This window comes from Schistocerca piceifrons, chromosome 11 (assembly GCF_021461385.2).
Source record: "Schistocerca piceifrons isolate TAMUIC-IGC-003096 chromosome 11, iqSchPice1.1, whole genome shotgun sequence".
NCBI lineage: Eukaryota > Metazoa > Arthropoda > Insecta > Orthoptera > Acrididae > Schistocerca > Schistocerca piceifrons.
In genome coordinates, this window is record NC_060148.1 from 51,078,860 (window position 1) to 51,100,954 (window position 22,095).

General features: G+C 43.2%; 1 protein-coding gene across 1 annotated transcript in view; it reads right to left on the reverse strand.

Annotated features, from left to right (window-relative positions):
* LOC124720356 (ankyrin-3-like) overlaps nt 1–12,874 on the reverse strand; it is a 59,981-nt gene extending 47,107 nt beyond the window's left edge. Inside the window, exons 1-3 of the mRNA XM_047245684.1 lie at nt 12,777–12,874; nt 635–749; nt 465–512 (exon numbers count right to left, since the gene is read on the reverse strand). Of these exons, the coding sequence (XP_047101640.1) occupies nt 465–512; nt 635–722 (136 nt within the window). The 5' untranslated portion in view covers nt 723–749; nt 12,777–12,874. The remainder of the gene's footprint in view (nt 1–464; nt 513–634; nt 750–12,776) is intronic.
* Nucleotides 12,875–22,095: the final 9,221 nt, after the last annotated feature.

Here is a 22,095-nt window from a genome sequence, read left to right on the forward strand (position 1 = left end):
ATTGTGAACGTGAGAAGGTTTTTCTGTAGTCAATATAAATTTATGGAAGGCGGTGTACAATGTACTACTGTAATCCTGGAAGACATGTCAAATACCTGTATATCACGACTACTTATGTGAAATAGATTCTGTTTAGCTTCGTCTATTCATGTGTTATATTGATCTAGACGGGAGCACTAAACCTTTATGAAAATAATTTAGAAAAAGGCCATGATTACCACTCTCAAGGTCTACCAACACGTATGTAACACATATGTAAACTGTATTCCAACTCATACCGACTATAAAAACAAAAGTAATAATATAGAAACTCAGTGAACTTAGAGATTTTATGCATAATAATCAAATGACCCAAATCAGTTATTAAATCATCAAATACGCCTACCAATGAGATAAGTTTGCACTGCATGATTTTCTTGAACCATGAAAAGTTTCTGGAAATAATGGAAAATTATGACACTTACTCATATTGTCAGTTCCAAAGTGGTAGACTGTGACTTCGGGATCTAATCCTGAAAAACAAATATATAAAATACTTAATGAAAATATTGAATATGTTTTTCATTACCTACTAAAACTGGTTATTCATTATCATATACAGACTTACGTCAATTTATACAAGTAAAATCTTTACCTGTACTGGGATGAGAGTCGCTATAGTCGGCAGCAGTGAGAACTGCGACAAAAATGCAGATGAACCAACTAACGCTTCTGCAGAACATGATGTAAGGACAATGCTGCTGGAGAATCTGTAAATTTATGAGTAAATATATCTCCACAATTCATTTACTTTCAACAAACTGGATAGAAAATCTAAATTAATATAATAACCTAATTTGGATTACGATGGTTAATGCGGAAACCACACTAGGAGGTTCGAGAAATCGTTAAGCTAACTATCCAAGAGTACTCTGTCAAAATTTCAAAGCGAAATTCGCATTCGTACAGAAGGAAATTCTTCCCATATAAGATTTATCAGGGGATGAATTACTGGAGAAATGTGTAGGTGGCCACACACAAAATGCTAATGAAACTTTTAATTCCACTATTTGGTGATTAGCTCCCAAACACTTGCACTCCGGACTAAAAGTGGTTGATTTGGCGCCGTATTTAGCAGCTGGCTTATTCAATGAAGGAAATTCATCCCTTCTGATGGCCATGAACGAGGCAGGAATTTTAGGAGACACGTAAAGCTTCAGTTATGCCGAACAAATGGGTAACCAGCGCGTATGCCGGCAGAATCGACCTAGTTCATTGAATCGAAGGAAAGTCGGAAAGCTAGGAAAGCACTGCTGCAGGCGCAAAATGAAGCCTGTGAGGAAGAAGAATGGTTACTATATGGTGCTGGAATCGCAGATCAATTGGTAAGCGTTTTACATTATTGTTGACTTCCTTGAATTTCCAGTTTCCAAGAATTGATTTCTCAAACGCGTTCATCTCCAAATGACTATTTTGACATTTGCGTCCAGTCTAACTCAAAAAGTATTGAATCGATCATTATTATATGTGATAATATGATTGTGTATAAAATTACTAATTATATGAACCAACTTATGAGGAGATGTCACGATTGCACGGGTATTTTTCTTCGCCTAAATGGAGAAAAAAACGTGAAAATCGCAGTAAATTGTTCCAACGCCTGCACAGTTTTTAATTTTCATTATTTTCACCTGCATTGAGGCTTATATTCTTAGAAAATAAGTTAGTAATGTAAATTCAAATCCTTTCTGATTTCAGATGAAAATCGGAATGGCTACACTGCACGTAATTGGAGAACTATACTCACAATCTTCAGCGGATATCACAGAGCAACTCTGTTATTTTTGGCTGAAATTGATCAAAAAATTCACAAAAACTCACGGACTTTGAACATCGTCTGGCGATTAGACGTCACTTTTATAATACGTGTGTATGCGAGATTTCCACACTCCTACACATCCCTAGGTCCACTATTTGACATGTAATGGTGAGATGGAAACGTGAAGCACCAAATACAGCACAAAAGCGTACAGGCCGACCTCGTCTGTTGACTGACAGAGACTGCCGACAGTTGGAGAAGGTCGTAATGTGTAACAAGCAGACATCTATCCAGACGAACACACAGGAATTCCGAACTGCATCAGGATCCACTGTAACTACTATGACAGTTAGGCGGGAGGTGAGAAAACTTGGATTTCACAGTCGATCGGCTGCTCGTAAGCCACACATCACGCAGGTAAATGCCAAACAAAGCCGCGCTTGCTGTAAGGAGCGTAAACATTGGACGACTGAACAGTGGAAAAACGTTGCGTGGAGTGACGAATCACGGTACACAATGTGGCCAGCCGGTGGCAGGTGTGGTTATCGAGAATGTCCAGTGAACGTTATCTGCCAGCGCGTGTACTGCAAACAGTAAAATTCGGAGGCGGTGGTGTTATGGTGTGGTCGTGTTTTCCATGGAGGGAGCTTGCACCCCTTGTTTTTTTGCGTGGTACTATCACAGCACAGGCCTACACTGATATTTTAAGCATCTTATTGCTTCTCACTGTTGTAGAGCAATTCGGGATGGCTATTGCATCTTTTAAAACGATCGAGCACCTGTTCATAATGCAGAGTCTAAGGCGTCTGTAGAAGACAATAATATCCCTGTAACGGACTGTACTGCACAGAGTCCTGATATGAGTCCTATGAAACACCTTTGGGATGCTTTGGAACACCGACATCATGCCAGGTATCACCGAAGAACATCGATATATCTCTTCAGTGCAGCACTCCATGAAGAATGTGCTGCCACTCCCCAGGAAACCTTCCACCACCTGATTGAACGTATGCCTGCGAGTATGGAAGCTGTCATCAAGGCAAAGGGTGAGCCAACACCATATTATATTCCAGCATTAGTGATGGAGAGGCCACGAACTTGTAAGTTATTTTCAGCCAGGTGTCTGAATACTTTTGATCGCATTGTGTATTTTCAAGGTCAAAATCTTACATGAGTCATCTCGCATATATTAAGAGAAAATCAGGCACTCCCTCATACATTACTCACTCACTGTCTTTATGTACAACAAAGCATTTACACATCATTACACAGAATGTTACCAGTTTCCTGTATAGTGGTAAAGTCAAAACCAGTTCACAATAATTGTACAAATCGCACCACTTGTGGAAGTGCACTGTGTCAAGAATGCGAGGGAAGAGCACTGGCAGAGAAACCAACATTCTGGTACATTTTGAAAATTACGGGGTACACGAGGTCTTGTCCAGGCTGGACTTGAGGGTCGTTCATCAGTCTGTTAGTGAAGTACTGGTGCAGGAAAGAGAGAAGAAGGTAGCGCACGTTTAGAGAAAGCTGGTTTCTGGTACCAGAGAGCAGAGAAGGGAACAGTCCGCAAAGTGCGGTCAGCTACAACAGAAGGCTGAAAATACAGGAGCGTCTGCTCTGCATGGCGACTGCGTCACAAGAGGGCGACACTTCAGTGTCCTCTGCTCCACAGGACGCGCCCAGTGGCAACATGTGACCCCTTTCTCAAGCTTCCCAAATGGCTGTGGGGTACATTCAGCAGAGGAATGAAATCGTACCCTGTCAACGGATTTTTCTAGATAGAGCCCCATATGCTATGCAGGGTTCTACATCTACATCTACATCTACGTGATTACTCAGCTACTCACAATAAAGTGCCTGGCAGAGGGTTCAATGAATCACCTTCAAGATGTCTCTCTACCGTTCCACTCTCGAATGGTGCGCAGGAAAAACCAGTACTTAAATTTTTCTGTGTGAGCCCTAATTTCTCTTGTTTTATAGTGATGATCATTTCTCCCTATGTAGGTGGGAGCCAACTGGATGTTTTCGTAATCGGAGGAAAAAGCTGATGATTGAAATTTCATAAGAAGATCCCATTGCGACGAAAAACACTTTTGTTTTAATGATTCCCACTCCAATTCACATATCATTTCTGTGGCACTATCTCCCCTATTTCGCGATAATATAAAACGAGCAGCCCTTGTTTGAAATTATCAGGTGTCATCTGTCAGTACCACCTGATGGGGATCCCACACCGCGCAGCAATACTCCAGAATAGGGCGGACAAGCGTGGTGTAAGCAGTCTCTTTAGTACACCTGTTGCGCCTTCTAAGTGTTCTGCCAACGAATCGCAGTCTCTGGTTTGCTCTACCCACAACCTTATCTATGTGCTCGTTCCAATTTAGGTTATTTGTAACTGTAATCCCTAAGTATTTACTTGAATTTGCAGCCTTCAGATTTGTGTGAGTCATCGCGTAATCGAAATTTAGCGGATTTCTTTTAGTACTCATGAGAATAACTTCACAGTTTTTTTTATTCAGTGTCGATTCCCATTTTCAACACCACACAGATATCTTATCTAAATCATTTTACAATTCGGTTTGGTCATCCGATGACATTACAAGACGATGAATGACAGCATCATCTGCAAAGATCCTAAGACGGCTACTCAGTTTTTTCCCTATGTCGTTAATATAGATCAGGAACATTAGAGAGCCTATAAAACTTCCTTGTTGGACGCCGGATATTACTTCTGTTACTCTATGTCTTTCCGTCTGTTACTACGAACTGTGACCCTTCTGACAGGAAATCACGAATCCAGTTGCACAACTCAGGCGATATTCCATAGGCACGCAGTTTGGTTGGAAGAAGCTTGTGAGGAACGGTGTCGAAAGCCTTCTGGATATCTAAAAATAGGAATCCCCTGTCGATAGCACTTATTACTTCGTGAGTAAAAAGAGTTAGTTGTGTTTTAAAATAATGATATTTTCAGAGTCCGTGCTGATTATGTGTCAATAAATCGTTTTCTTCTCGGTGCTTCATAATGTTCGGATGTACCGATTGGTCACATAGGCGCTGCAAAAACTCATGCTAGTTTCCAGGATAGCAGCTTGGCTGCAGATATGTGTGTAAAAGAAAATTTAAAGTATACAAACAGGGCGACTAAAATAAAATTAGCACCGAAAATATTGCGGAGATGGAAAGTGCTGTTGATGCGCAGTTATCACAGAACGTGCAGATAGTCAGGGGCTGTTTATTGTTGGCCAATAAACAGTTTGTAATAATATTTATAAAGTGTATTTTTTGTGCAAAAGTACACTTTTTGAATGGAACAATTCTTATTGACATTAAGAAACTAAAAATAGCGTAAATTATGTTAGTTGATTTGTTGCAGGATTCTAGTGCAAGCTGCTTACAATATAAATACTTTGGAAAGTTGCCACACTGTCACTTGTACAATACCTGTAGTAGTACACACCAAAGAACAACACAAATGCATGCACTAGTTATGTGCATTCTGGGCCGTAACGAGGTAACTGTCCATCACAGGTTGTGTTCAAAATGACCACCAGCAGTGGCAGAACACGTTTCCTATCTGGTATGGAGCGACTGCTGCACACATGCTAGCGTTTCGTCGAACATCTCCGAGCAGGCTGCAGTTATGCGTCGTTATGTATCATTGGGTGTAGTTGGTATGTCCTTGCAGACAGCGTCTTTCAGCTTTCCCCACAGAAAAAGTCAACAGGCATCAAATCTGGAATATGGGGCACCTAACGTACTGGTCCTCTGCATCCAATCTAACGTTTTGGAAACAATTTGTGAAGACATGCTGTAATACTCCACGCACTATGTACTGGACAGCGGTCATATTGGTAACACAGGTTCCTCTCTGTGTGCAGAGGAAAGCCTTCTAGTATCTGTGGGAGATGGTTTGTTAGGAGGCTGTGATAGTTGTACGCATTCAGTGTTCTATCTATGAAACTCATGCCTATGATCTGACGGTTTACTATCCCACAGCACTGTTTACACTCCATGGGCGCTGATGTTCCACCTGAGGAAGCCAATGGGGATTGTCAACACACCAATAGCGCACGTTTTGGTGGTTTACCTCGCTTCACCACTAAACAAGGTACGTAATACATATGGAGTACTAGTCGCAATTCCCATGTACAGAAGTTAACACGATTCTTATAATTGATTCCATGGAGCTCTTCATTGCGGTAGATGTAATGGGGATGGAATTTAGGCTGATGGGGAATGTGTAGGACACTTGCCTGACCCATGTCACTTACACATGCGATTGCACAAGAGGTAATGTGTTGATCAACTGCAACAACAGGAAGAACGTTAATTTCCCGCTCTTCTGTCATCACTTGCTTCATTCTGTTACGTTCCCTAGTTCTTACACTATCACTTTCACACAACTGATTGAGAAGATGGTCGAGATTGGGATCCTGCCGCAAGCACTGTAGAAGAACAAACTGCATTCTTCCTACACTCTCCATGCACCATGAGCATGTCAGCTTTTCCTGCACTGATAAATCCCGTTGTATACACATGAGCTACTGCTTAGACTGTCACATAGAAAACTGATAGCACTGCTCTCTGGGAACACACAAGCTCACTGTAAACGAACATAACAACATCGATCTAACAACTACGCAGGTCGAATGGCACAAAGAAGTGTCAGTGTGGAAACTTCTCACAATGTGGTATTTCATAACTGGCTTGCACTAGACTTCTGCAGCAAACAGTACCGAAATTCTAGTTTACCCTATTTTTAGTTTGTTACTGGCAATAAGATTTTTTCATTAGGAAACTCGCAGGTACAGAAAATACACTTTCTAAGTATTATTACAATCTGTTTATTGGATAGCAGTACGAGACCCTGGCTTCGAATTCATTCTGTGAAAACTGCACGTCAATAGCACTTTCCATTTCCATAATATTTGCAGTCCAAGCTTTAGATGGTTCACCCTGCAGACGCCATACAGAGCACAACCACATATATGTCAAGAGAATTAATTGGTTTCAAGCCACCCAGTATTATAGGTGTGTTGTGGGAGTATTATCGGCTTGTTTTGTCGTCACGTTTAATAGGGGCTACATGTCTGGGTGAGCATGGCTGGGGGAAGTTGAAATACATGGAAAAGGGGATGCTAGAGACAAGGGCAGATGGTGATGGATTGGGATAAAGAGGAATGGAAAGAGAGATGGAGCATCAAGAGATGAATAATGAGAGCTTTATAGCGTGAAATCACGAATTCAGTCGCAGATAGGACTGTAATTTTATTAGAAGCTGGTTGTAAGCAACTGTTTCAATAGTTATCGGTAGGCCTAGAATTATGAAATCAACTGCAGGTCCTCTGTCGATAGCAGTAATTACTTTGTGTGAACAAAAATCCACTAGCGTTCCATAAGAAAGATATTTTCCGAGTCAGTGCTGTCCATGTGCCAATAATTCAAGGTACTTTATAAAGTTGGAACAGCCCGTATGCTCCTAAATCGTACTGACTATAATGTCTGTAATATATGTGTACAGTTTAGATGACCAGTTGTATGTCACTGTCCCCACAGTTTCACTTGCGAACCTGTATGGCTCATATATTGTATACATCTCTGCCTACTCGCTGTCTTCACCCATCTCCACTTCACCCCTCTGTCTGTCCATCTAATCCTATGCTCTCATCATTTTCCATCTTACCACTACTCATCTACACTATTCATTTGGCTCCTGCATCCCCCCATCTCATTCTCCCTCTATCTCTGATTATCTCCTCCATTTTCTCTCTCTACATCTCCTCCTCCCCTCTCTCACACTGTCCATATTCTCCACCCCTTCTCTCCATTTTCTCCTTCCCCTTTTCTCACTGTACATATCCTCCACCCCACTTTGTCAACAGCCTCTCCTCACCCTCCCTCTCCATCTCTTCCTGCCCCCAGTCTGTTATTCCATTTAAATCTGCCCCCACTCTATATCCATTTCCTCTTGCACCCTCTCCCTTCGCATCTTCCATCCTTCCCTGTCCATATCCTCCTGGCCTCTTTCTCTTATCCATCTCCTTCTGCCACCATTTCTCTTTCCATCATCACCTACACCTCTCTACCTTTCTGTCCTCATCTCCCTCTTCTCCAAACCCATCTCTTCTTCGCTGACCATTGTGGCCGAGCAGTTCTAGGCACTCCATTCTGGAACTACAGGGCTGCTTCGGTCGCAGGTTCGTATTCTGCCTTGGTCATGGATGTGTATGATGTCCTTAGGTTAGTTTGGTTTAAGTAGTTCTATGTCTAAGGGACTGATGACCTCAGATGTTAAGTCCCATACTGCTTAGAGCCATTTATAACCATCTCTTCTTCCCCATCTTTGTTCCTCTCCTCCTGCCCATCTCTCCCACCTATCTACTGTAGTCCCCTCTCCTCATTCATCTTCTACTCCCAGCCTATCAGTGTTCATTTCCTCCCACACCCATCTCCCTTTATGTTTTCTATTGCCCCTCCTCTCTCGGTCCATCACCTCCTATCATCTCCCCCTGCCTCCACTTACCCTGTCCATCATTTCCTGGTCCCTACCTCAGTCTATCACCTCCTCTATCTATTTCAACATTCCTCAGCCATGCCCACTCACAAATGTAGCCCCCACTAAACATGTCGACAAAGCAGGCTGATAATATTCCCACCACATACGTATTGTGAAGTGCAGCTTACACATCAGGGGCTTGAAACCAATCACTGCTCCTGTCAAATAAGTTGTCATGCAAAGAAGATCGATAAAGCAGGTCGGTTCTACTTGAACCCAACACACTATCGTTCAGTACAGCCTACCCACTGTCAAACCATTTCGTACTCTCGGTTAGTAGGCTTCACAGTAAAGCAGGTTCCTAAGGCCATCCACTACTACTTAAACACAACTTGCCTATTATACGGCTCAGCCAATATGGCATGGGCTGACAAAATACGATATTGTCTCTATTCCCACTCCTGTCGAGCTGGAAGGCTACAAGACAAGCAGTGATGATGCTCGTACAGTCATGTAGTTTGTTTGTTTGCCATGTTTCGGTGAAATGGGTCCAGTGATTTAATGGGAGATCATAGACATACACTACGTGAACAAAGGTATCGGGACACCCCCATAAACATATGTTTTTCATATTATGTAAATTGTTCTGCTACCTACTGCCAGGAACTCCATATGACCGACCTCTGTAGTCATTAGTCACCGTGAGATAGCAGAATGGGCGCTCTGCGAAACTCATAGACTTCGAATGTGGCCCGGTCATTGGGTGTCACATGTGTCATATGCCTGCACGCAAGATGTCCACAATCCTAAATATCGCTAGGTCCACTGTTTCCAATGTGATACAGCACAAAAGCGTACAGGCCGATTTCTTCTGTTGACTGACAGAGAGCGCGTAGAGTTGAAGAGGGTCGTAATGTATAATAAACAGAAATCTTCCCAGATCTTGATACAGGAATTTCAAACTGCAGTACGATCCACTGCAAGTACTATGACTTAGGTGGGCGGTGAGAAAACTTGGGTTTCGTGGTCGAGCGGCTGCTCATAAGCCACACATCACACCGGTAAATGTCTAACGACGCCTCGCTTGGTGTAAGGTGTGTAAACGTTGGAAGATTGAACAGTGGAAAAACGTTGTGTGGAGTGACGACTCAAAGTAGATAATGTGGAGATCAGATGTCAGGGTCTGGGTGTGGCAAATTCCTAGTGAACGTCATCTGCCGGCGTGTGTAGTGCCGACAGTAAAATTCTGAGGCGGTGGTGTTATGGTGTGGTCTTGTTTTTCATAGAGGGGCTGCACCCCTTGTTGTTTTGCGTGGCACTACCACAGCACAGGCCCATATTTATATTTTAAGCATCTCATTGCTTCTCGCTGTTGAAGAGCAATTCGGTAATGGCGACTGCATCTTTCAGCAAGATCGAGCCCCTGTTCATAATGCACTGCCAGTGGCGGAGAGATTAAACGACAATAACATCCCTGTAACGAACTGGCCTACACAGATTCCTGACCTGAATCCTATAGAACACCTTAGCTATGTTTTGGAACGCCGTGGCAGGCCTCACCTACCGACATCGATACCTCTCCTCAGTGCATCACTCCATGAAGAATTGTCTGCCATTCCCAAGAAACCTTCCAGCACCTGATTCAACGTATGTCTGCGGGAGGGTTAGCTGTCATCAAGGCTAAGGGTGGGCCAGCACCATATTGAATTCCAGCATTACAGATGGAGAGGCCACGAACTTGTATGTTATTTTCAGCCAGGTGTCCAGACACTTTTAATCACATTTTACGTTTTGTACAGCAGAATGTCTTCAATATTGCGAGTGTCACATTCACTGAAGTGCATAACGTCTTTGCAGAGAAGTCTGGTGCGCTCTCCCGAGTCCATTAGGCATCTACGGGGGGCAAAACCTTCGTCAGATGCAGCAGGTAACCTGGCGAGAAGAGGTCCAACGTCAGAAACTGGTGGCACATACCCGGGGCCTTTGATATGAAGCCTCCTCCCGCACCGTTGTCAAGCTTTAATGACGTCCGACGTTCGAAAACAAAACTCAAGAATTTGCATGTTGGGTCAGTTATCAATACTGAGTGTCTCAAGCTGGGCCACATCACAAATACATCTTCCATACAGGGTGATTCACGAAGATATGTAAATATTTTAATATGTCGTTCTATATGTAACAATATAGAAAAAAAGGTCTTATAAACATAGGTCCGCAATTGTTCAGTTACGGAGTTACGGGTAATAAAAGGTTTTACCAGAAATTTAGCAACTTCGATATTATGAAGATATCGCACAACTTTAAGAGGTTAAAGTAAAACACGATTTCGACTTATTTTGTTATTACTGGTGTGCTGAATATAATAAAACATGTCCCAGACGTGTACCTGCAGTGTATCGTCCAGAGAAGGAAAGGTTGTAACACAAGTAAATTTGTTTATTTTTCATTAAGAATGTAGAAACGTGTGTGTCATTGTTGGCTACCTTTAGTGAGTTGTTGCAGACGTTCCCTAACCTTGAAACGACTTAGTTTTCTGTACTGTTCAGTGAAAGAACACAATGAGAACAGTGTATTTAAGTAAAACCACATAGTAACTGTTGTAGTTTGTAGATTATTTATGAAATAGGAATGCCTTTCAAATTTACGACGTAGGAATACGCCACTATGGTGTTTATTTATGGAAAATGTTATGGCAATGATACAGCTGAAATTAACGAATATGGCGCACGTTATTCAACTCGATGGCTTCCAAATGGACGAATCATTAGTGGATTTCGATGTTACGGGAGACATGTTCTCTACCTAGCTTTCATAATCAGTACGAGAGCTCGATACGTGAAGACGATTATGAGGATATTATGGATGCTGTTCAACTTAGCCTGTGTACAGTACACGGCGTATCTCTCAACTATTAGGCATTTCACAATGTAAGATATGGTGTACAATGAAGTAAAATAATGTGTGTCTCTGCCATAAACAAAAAGTGCATCAGTTATCCGGGAGATCCAGCCCTCCGCTTGGAGTTGTGCAACTGGTTAAAAACTAATTGACAGTTACACAAATACGTTTTATTTTCTGATGAGGCACAGTTTACTCGAGATGGTATAAATACTTTATTGGACCATTCATTTTCCCAGGACGTCTAACTGGCGGGTCGTACTTACAATTCCTTCAAGAAGAAATGCCCCACTTACTCGAAGATACTCTGCTTGCTACGCAAATTCAAATGTATTTTCAACATGACGGCATGCCTCCACATTTCGCCAACGGAGTTACTGCACAATTAAATGAACATTTTTCCCAGAGATGGATTGGTGGTGGTGCTACACGTCTGTGGCCACCCAGATTTCCCGATATAACACCAACGGATTTTGTGTATGGGGATGGGTGAAAGATAATGATTATAATGACAAAATCAATACACGTGAGGCACGACTCGGTCACATTATGAATGCAATAGAAGAAATTAAGAACAACCCTGTGAAACTGAAACGAGCAACAAAATCTGTACACGTGCAGCTAAATGCACTGAACTAGGTGGAGACGTTTTTGAACATTTACTGTGATTGTGATTGTATTGCGAAATTGTATGTACTTTGTACAAGTTTCTTAACAGTGAGCTTTGTTTTTTTTCGGTTTAAAACGAATTCACGTGTGCTGTGGTATACATAACACCAGATTATGTGACACATTCATACGGTTTCAGATAACGCTTTTACCATAAATTTTCCAAAATTAAATTCTCTACACTTCCGTTGAAAACTTTGTGCAGTTGTCTGGAATTTAAAGAACAAATTAGACCAGGTAGTTAATAAATTCAAAATTTTACGAAATTATGCCTTTGCTTCTCTGGATGTTCTGGAAAACTACTGTGCATATGGGACATGTTTTGCTAGATTCGCCAGACCAATAACAACAAAATAAATTTAAATCATGCTTTACTTTAACCATCTATAGATTTGCGATGGCTTCATATTAGCGAAATTGCTAAATTTCAGGCAAAATCTTTTACTACCCGTAGCTCCGTAACTAAACATTAGCGGACCTATGAACTTTTTTCTTTAGTTTTAAACGTAGCGTAACATATTAAAGTATTTTCATATCTTCGTGAATCACCCTGTAAATTAGGCCTGTACAGCCGTATTCCAGCAGATCTCTACTACTTCCATTGTCCGATCTGACAAGTTTGTATCGAAAGTACAATGCTTTCATGAATCTGTTTCGACGGCATACAACATATACCAATAATTAGTGCGGCTAGTGACGCCATTACGTAGACTACGCCGTAAGAATCAGTAGCTGCTGAAATGCGTAGATGACGTGAACCTATGACGGAATGCATATCAAGAGCTATTGCGCTATAGGTCGTAGGTACCGTTTTTGAGGGGGGTAGCATTGAGAGCAGGAGACCGTCAAGTTGAGGAAAGTGATACGCTGAGCACTCCGCCGCAGTGCTGGAAGAAACACGTAGAGACTTACCAGATGTGTGAGTTCTGCTCTGTGCCACTGCAGCCAGTGTAGTGGGCTGTCGCGAAGACAGCCTTTTATCCTTATCTTGGCCACTGCTGGACTCGGCTGACACCTCCCACCTACTGTATCTGCAGTCTGCCCTCTGCTCCACAACCCCTCCCCCTCTCACCCCCCCTCCCCCTCAAGCGTCGTCAAACTTTCCTGACATCCGACATTGGAAGCGTTGTTGCGCAACGCCTCGCAGCACTGACCTCAAGGGCACGTGATAACTATGGCAACCGCTCTGCTGCTCATTCTGACCTCGCGGCATCTTCCAAAACGACTCTGTGTTAGCCAGGTACCTGCTCACATCAGAGCCCATTCCAGCCCATTCCCTGAGAGGCACGCCCTGAGGATGCAAATACCGTCAACATTGCGTGTGCCCTTGACAGTGGCCTCCATTCGGCGACTAATGAATTTCACGGATTTCGTATGATATACACTAAATGATGACTACATCTCTAGAGCTAGTTGTCGGTGATGGGCTGCGATCACACGCTGTCCCAGGAACTCACAGACTCGCATTTTTATGGGACTAAGATCCATTTATTTAGTGGGGCTATTAAGATGTGATCGCGTTCCTGAGCGTTTGTCAAGAGGGGGACGTGTCCATTCAGTCCTGTGAATGTGGCTGTTCGCATCTATCCAAACGGGAGTGTCTACAGCACGGTCAGCAGGAAGTGCAGAAGTAAGTGGTAAGGTGGTACAACACTACGCAGGGCACATGGGCTTCTGGAGTGGAATGCTGATCTCATTTGTGGACACAAGAATTTATTTTCAAAACGATAATTAAAACAGAGCACTGTTAACAACACAGTGTTTAATTAGGATTTGCAAATTGGGATGATCTACAGCGTTTATTCAATTGTATAAAACAATGAGAATAATTCAGAACATAATTTTAAAGAGAAACAACCACATGGCCATAACTTTAAATTCATAAAAAATTACTTTACACAAATATAACCGTATCATAACTACAGATCTGAGTTCACTAGTGACCTGTGAATATGAAAAATTACAATTTGTAAAAGGTATTTGGACTCAAGAACAATACTCAAACAGCAAGGTCTCATAAATACGTGATTTAACTATTATGGGAAACGTTCTGGAATATGATGTTATGATAGCCTGAAAGATTTACACATCAATCAGCACATTCTCGATGGCCGCGCGTGTGAATTCCATGCTCGAGAGCTCAAGTGAGAACGACACGCAGGAGGACCTGCGCACGCCAAAAACGGCTTCTAGAACACACAGGCCCAGTATTAATACACTGTTCACAAAAATACTAAAACTAACAGCCGAGCACTGGATAGCTCCAAACGCAGGAGGAGATGTTAAACGTTGTAGTGTGTCAATTGCAGTTACTGTTAAAGCAATAGTTGATTACACAATCTCGACTGACGTCAAATTTCACTTGATAAATTTACAAACCACAACCAGTTCAAGATGATAATGATCCGACAATCCGCATACAACCTTAAATACCAAAGCGTCGTTTGACGGTGCAAAGTTGTAATTGTTATAGTTGAAAGCGACAAGGAAGTTGGCGATTCCGACTTAAATTGGTGGCTGAAGTTTTATACTGACAATAAACTTTGATTCGTAAAACTGACCACTTAACGAATTAGCAACCGTAATAAAAGAAGGAATCGTCAATTATCGGCCACACTCGTAAGGCAACGGAACCAGGGCAGTTAGATGGACTAATATCCCGAACCCACGTCCAAGTGATTTAAGGAATGACTAGTGAAAATCAAAGAGGCTACACGGAGCAACGACATTCTAAAGTTCTACAACAAATGGCTCACCATTTAAAGTTAGTCCAGGAGATCGCCGTTAACTTGCACGCCAGGGTAAATTCCCGCGCTCTGCTCAGGATTCCAGACAGACCCAGCTCTCAAACAGAGCCTGTGTTGGCCGGTGACTGCTTCTCCATTCCAGTTGCGCTCGCCGCCAGACCCAGGCGCCGGAGTGTCAGCGCGGTGCGTCCCCGCAGTACACGCAGCGCCGGCCGACTGCTCGCGGCGCCCCGCGCGCTGCCTCCTTCCCCCTGTCGCTGCCGCCTCTCCTCCAGAGCCGCGGCCGTCCTAATTAGAGGGCGCTGGCCAACCTGGACGCCGCAAAGTGCGTTACTTCGACAGGGAAACTATCCTGACAAGAGCATCGCAGGCAGGAAATCACGGCTCAGTAACGGCAACACCTGGACACCGAGATTGTACGAAAGTACACACGGTGGTCCACGTTCACGGTAACCTGAATGAACGGGCCTGAGTGACGGTACACGAAACACCGCAAAAGCTGACTGAGCCGCTTCCAGCGTGAACTGCAGCCTCCACACGTACCGGGCAGAACGCCTCGTTGCTTCTTCGGTGCACTCAGGGCCTCGCGTCATCTGACGAGGGAGCAGACCTGTGATACGTCGGGTCAAACGGCACACCTCCAGCCGGCCACTGCCCTGTTCCTGTGCTGTCTGGCACAGCTGAAGACCTGCAGTCTCGTGTGCTGCTGTCTACTAGCGCCAAATGGCCATTGTATACGGTTCTATTCGCAAAGTTCACTCGCAAACTTGTCGAAGTGGCCAGACACACAGTGGCAGCAGCAATTAATAATAGGTTTGATGCCTGCTGTCATTAACGAGGTGTGACACTCGTCTTGCTTCTTACGATCACTGTCCCCACGTCGCATTACATGGAGGTGAACGTTAAGACACGTTGGGCAGTCCGCTTTGGTATACACTCAAATCAGCCACCTTTATTCAAGTTGTAGTCCTACCTCATACTTCCCTTGATTGTTTCTGATGAGGTCGTCAGTCTTTTAATTTCTGTATAACTACAGCAATCTATATCCATTTCAACGTACTTACTTTATTGAAGCCTCTGTCTCCTTCCACAACTCTTACCACCATTGACCACGTATCTTTCCACAATGAAATCGACAATTCATTATTGTATCAACACGTCTCCTATCAACCAGTTGCGTCATAAATTTCCTTTCCCTCAATTCCGTTAAGTACTTCGTCACCTAATCAAATGAAAGTATATGGTTCCAGAGATCTTCAAGTCTGAAACATCTGTGTAATATATACAATTCCGTTAAGTACTTCGTCACCTAATCAAATGAAAGTATATGGTTCCAGAGATCTCTTCAAGTCTGAAACATCTGTGTAATATATATATATATATATATATATATATATATATATATATATATATATATATATATATGTGTGTGTGTGTGTGTGTGTGTGTGTGTAGACTGGAGCGAGAAATGAAAATTCATACCAAGGCCGGAATCTGAAGCTGCCTGGCCTGCACACTAGGCAGATGTGCTCGTTAGTACGGCACCCTGCTACAGTGGGTTTGCAGAACAGTGTGCACTACCCTTGCATGCCTCAATGTTCAATTAAAGTTCCCATTCCTACCAAACGGCCTCAGGTGTGAATATGGATTTGGTTTGTGGAGGGAGGTGCTCTAGGATAGTCTGTGGAGTTGTGCAAAGCCATTGTGCCAGCGTGGCGCAGTGGTTACTGCTTCTCCGAAGTGCGCAGGATCCTCATTTCAAATCCCAGCCTTGGTACAAATTTTTGTCTGTCTCTTCTATCTTCTTCATTTGTTATTCAGTCCATCGTACCTTCAACATTTTTAAAAATAGAACCATGCTGTAAAACCTTATATTCACTTCTTGTCTGATCTGCTAATCATCCACGATTTACTGCCAAACAAATATCTACATGTCATACTCCCTAACACTTAAACTGATATTACACCTAAACCAACACTTCTTCTTCAGTATAGCTATCCTTGCTATTGTCACTCTACACTGAATATCCTCTGCACTACAGTCTTCATCAGTTATTTTGCTGTCCAAACAGTCTAAGACATCTACTACTTTTAGTGTCTCATTTCCTAATCGAATTACCATGGCACTGCCTCATGTAATTCTGCCACACTTAATTGTCGTTGATTACTAATCTCGATGTCCATCTTATAATATATCATCAAGTCGCTATCCATTTATTCCAAGTGCTCTTCCAAGTCCTTTGCAAGCCTTATAACATTAGGATGTCGTAATCATACTTAAATGTTTTTATTTTTTTACCCTGAACTTTAATTACCTTCCAAAATATCTCCTGATTTTACTTCAAAGCTTGCTCCACGTACAGACTCAATAGAAGCGGCGATTCTTTTCAATCCTGTCTCTCTCCATTCTCGACACTTATAACCACCTTCTTGTTTCTGTACTTAATGTGAATAACCTTTCACTACGTACAGTATCTGATCAAAACTATCCAGACACCCGGTTCATAATGACTTACAAGTTCGCGGCGCCCTCCATCGGTAATGCTGGAATTCCTTTTGGTGTTGGCCCCCCCCTTAGCCTTGATGACAGCTTACACTTTCGCGGGCATACCTTCAGTTAGGTGCTAGAAGGTTTCTTGGGGAACAGCAGTTCATCCTTCACAGATTGCTGCACCGAGGAGAGGGGTCGATGTCGATCGCTGAGGCCTCGTACGAAGTCGGCGTTCCAAAACATCTCGACGGTGTTCTATAGGATTCAGGACAGGGCTATGTGCAAGCCAGTTCATCCCGGTTCTTGTCGTGTAACCAATCCGCCACAGGCCGTCAATTATGAACGGCTACTCGATCTTGTTCAAGGATGCAATCAACATCCCGAATTGGTCTTCAACAGTGGGAAGCAAGACGGTGCTTAAAACATCAATTTAGTCCTGTGCTGTGGTAGTGTCACGCAAAACAACTAGGGGTGCAAGCCCCCTCCAAGAAAAACACCGCTACACCGTAACACCACCACACTACACATGCTGGCAGATGTCGTTCACTGGGCATTCGCCATTCCCACACCCTGCCATCGGATCTTCACATTGTGTACGGTGATTCGTCACTCCACACAGCGTTTTCCCACTATTCAATGTTTACGCTCCTTAAACCAAGCTAGGCGTCGTTAGTCATTTACTGGCGTGATGCGTGTCTTACGAGCAGCCGCTCGACCCTGAAATCCAAGTTTTCTCACCTCCCGGCTGTCATAGTACTTGAAGTGGATCCTGATGCAGTTTGGAATCCCTGTGTGACGGTCTGGATAGATGTCTGCCTATTACACATTACGACCCTCTTAAACTGTCGTCAGTCTTTGTAACTCAACAGACGAGGTCGGCCTGTACGCTTTTGTGCTTTACGAGTCCCTTCACGTTTCCACTTCAGTATCACATGGGAAACAGTGGACCTAGGGATGTTTAGGTGCGTGGAAATCTCGAGTACAGACGTGTGACACAAGTGACACCCAATCTCACCTGACCACATTCGAAGTTCGTAAGTTCCACGGAGCTCCCCAGTCTGCTCTCTCACGATGTCTAATGACTATTGAGGTCGAAGGTATGGAGTACCTGGCAGTAGGTGACAGCACAATGCACTTAATATGAAAAACGCACGTTTTTGGGGACGTCCGGATATGTTGGATCACAGAGTGTACATTTCATCTCAGTGTCTTTGAGAACTCGAAGAGGTATTTCAATCAACATTGTCAAAAAATTTCCCTAAATCTACAAACGCTATAAAAAATGTTTGCCTTTCTGTTCTAGAGAAAGTTGCAGGGTAAGTGCAGCCTGGTGTATGCCTGCATTTCCTTGGAGCATATGCTTATCTCCCCTGACATGGGTTTTTTGTCACTTTTTCCATTCTTCCGTAAATAGTTCGTCTGAACATATAGCGACTGTACCTCACTAAATTTGTGGATCTGTAGAAATTTCACTTGTGAGCATCTGCATTATGTGAAATAGGAACTCTCACATTCTTCCAGTGGTCTGAGGATATTTCACCTGGGCCTGTCAACACTGATATTGACTGTTGATGACTGGAAACATGTTGACTGGTCGGAAGAGTCACGTTTGAAATTGTATCTAGCGTCTAGACGCCGCCTCATGAATCCATGGGGCCTGCATGTCAGCGGAGGTCTGTTCACTGTTCTATAATGGTGTGGGGCGTGTGCTGTTGGAGTGATATGGGACTCCTGATATGTATAGATACGACTCTGACAAGTGACACGTATGTAAGCATCTTGTATGATCACCTGCATTCATTTCTGTCCATTGTGCATTCTGACGCACTTGGGCATTTCTAGCAGGACAATGCGACACCACCACACGTCCAGAATTGCTAAAGAGTGGCTGCAGGAACACTCTTCTGAGTTTAAACACTTCCGCTGGCCACAAAACTACCAAAACATGAACATTACTGAGCATATGTGGGATGCCTTGCAGTGTGATGTTCAGAAAAACTTTCCACCCGTTCGTACCCTTACGGATTTATGGACAGCTCTGCCGGATTCATGGGGTCAGTTCCCTCTAGCACTACTTCAGACAATAGTGGAGTCCATGACACGTCGAGTTGTGGCACTTCTGCGTGTTCACTGGGGCCCTCTATGAAAATAGGCAGGAGTACCAGTATCTTCAGCTCCTAGGGGATATATGATGCAATTAAGACTTTTTGTAATTTTGCAATAAATGCTGTAGATATGGTAATGTTAATAGCTGATCTTCCCAAAACCCATATATATTTTCAATTAATATGAGAAAAATAAATATAATATATCATATTTGAGTAAAATAAATTATCTGAAATGAATGGACTTAATAGAATGAGAGAGATGAAATGTAACAACGTGAAATCATACCAGTGCAATGAACACATCATCAGACATTAAGATACAATTATTTTTGAAGGTTTTGTGGAACTCCTTTCGTCGTAGAATGACAGTCGAATTATTTAGTTGTGGTTTCGCAGCTTGCTTGAAACCACTGGCCAGCTGCACTGATGAGTGACTGTCCACCAGGAAAACACTCAGGCGCTCCCTGGACTCGTCGCGGGTCAACAGCGTAGGGTTCGCCAGCGATAGCGCTGGCCTCCTCTTCACCAGAGCGTGCCGTTTTGCGACCAGATAACACGAAGTAAAGGAGAGTTTATTTCTTGTTGCCGTTCTAATGAAAATTCGAATGGAAAAAACCAAAAGAACAGCTTTAAAACAAGAACAAGTGGAGCAACGAAGTAAATGAAAAAAGCACAAGTCGTGACATTTTCCAAGAATTAAATTAGAAGCAATCGTTGCTGACGTCAAGCTGCTGTTGAGTTATGGAACAAGTTTTATGCTCACGTATCACATACTCTCCTTGAGTGTCACAGCGCTGTAGACATCGGCGGCCAGCTTGATTCCTCCTAGTTTACTGACTTCAGGAAGTCACTTGGGACAGTGCCGGCTCTCCGTTTGCTGAGGAAACAAGACGTCGCCGGTCAGGGGACCAGGCTCAAGCCTTCCCTGCGGCCAGAATTCAGCACGCTGCTCTTAAAGGAACTACATCGTCAAGTGGAAAGGTGATTTCATTCGCATCAGAAGGACGTGTCAAAGGACCGCTACTGTTAACATTACATACCGGGTGTTTCCGTAAGGCCTAACAAAAATTCAACAGGACATAGAGATTGCTCCACTGAACAATTTGAGGTATGGAAGCTGGGGTCTGAGAAACCAGCCTAACAAGATATGGGAGTATACTCGTCCACCGTTCTGTCTAGTGTTACTGTTTTCCAGCTTATTTACAGCTAACACGTGTAGAAGTTTACTGTTGGCCCTCTGAATTTTACTGTTGGCACGACACACGCTGGAAAAAGACGTTCACTTCGCATTCGATATACCACACCCTTCCATCGGATTGCCAAACTGTGTACTGTGATTCGTCACTCCACACAGCGTTTTTCCATTGTTCAATCGTCGAGTGTTTACGCTCCTTACAGGAAGCGAATCGTCGTTTGGTATTTACCGGCGTGATGTGTGGCTAATGAGCAGCCGCTCGACCACAAAATCCAAGTTTCAGTCACCTCTCACATACCTGTCGTAGTACTTTCAGTCGATCTTGATGCAGTTTGGAATTCCTGTGTGATGGTCTGGATGAATGTCTGACTATTACCCATTACGACCCTCTTCAACTGTTGGCGCTCTCTGTCAGTCAAAAGGTCGGCCTGTACGCTCTTCTGCTGTACGTCTCCCTCCTCGTTTCCACTTCACTATCAAATCCATAACAGTGGACCTAGGGATGCTTAGGTATGGGGAAATTTCGCGTACAGACGTATGACACAAGTGACACCCCAATCACCTGACCACATTCGTAGTCTGTGAGTTCGGCAGAGCGCCCCATTCTGCTCTCTCACGGTGGTTAATGACTACTGTGGTCGCTGGTATGGAGGACCTGGTAGTACGTTGCAGCACAATGCACCTAATACCAAAAACGTATGTTTTTGCTGCTGTCCGGGTACTTTTGATCACATTGCGAATTTTTTTTCTCTTCTTTTTCCTACACTCGAATACCAGTCCTCTACCAATATTAAATTTTGCTCTCCGTTAACTTATGAATAATTTCTATTGTTTCATATTAAATTGTTTCATTTTATGTATCATTTGCGAAGTTGGTTGACGTATAAAACTTGTACTACTCTGGTTGGTTTTAGCTTCCTGTTTATCTTCGCCATGATAATGCATTCTCTGCGCTGTTTACAGTGCGTTAGTCACGTTTCCGTTTTCTTCTTCATTGTTAGACCTGCATCTACATTACCCCATTTGACTTTGTGTTGGTAAACCTATATTGACTTCCCCAGAAGTCCTATCCTTCGTCCTACCACACTTCACTACTCCCACTGCATATAAACTGAACCTGTTCATTTTCTTTTTATATTCTCTAACCAACTTAAACGGCTAACATATTCCCCTCTGTGACCTCTAGAACGCCAGTTTCGTTTTTTTCTTCTGTTGATGACATCCTCCCGAGTTTCCCCCGCCCAGAGATCCTCATTGAGGACTACCATACCTCCATAACATTTTACCCGACAGTGTGCCCTCATTATTTAACTATACAGCAAAGCTGCAGGCACCGCGCGGGATTAGCCGAGCGGTCTGAGGCGCTGCAGTCATGGACTCCCTCGAGCTTGGATGTGAGTGTGTGTGTGTGTTTGTGTCTTTGTCCTTAGGATAATATAGGTTACAAAGTGTGCAAGCTTAGGGACTGATGACTTTAGCAGCTAAGTCCCATAAGATTTCACACACATTTCCACAAAGCTGCAGGCGCTCAGAAAAGTGAAGACAACTAGTAATATTTTGTTAATAGCTTTTCTTCCTGATCCTGCAGCGTCAAAAGACGACAAAATATTTAATGAAGTATGTATGTATTCTCCACACATCTATGTTCCCTCGACACACAATAGGGATTCTTATAAACTAAAACTGTACT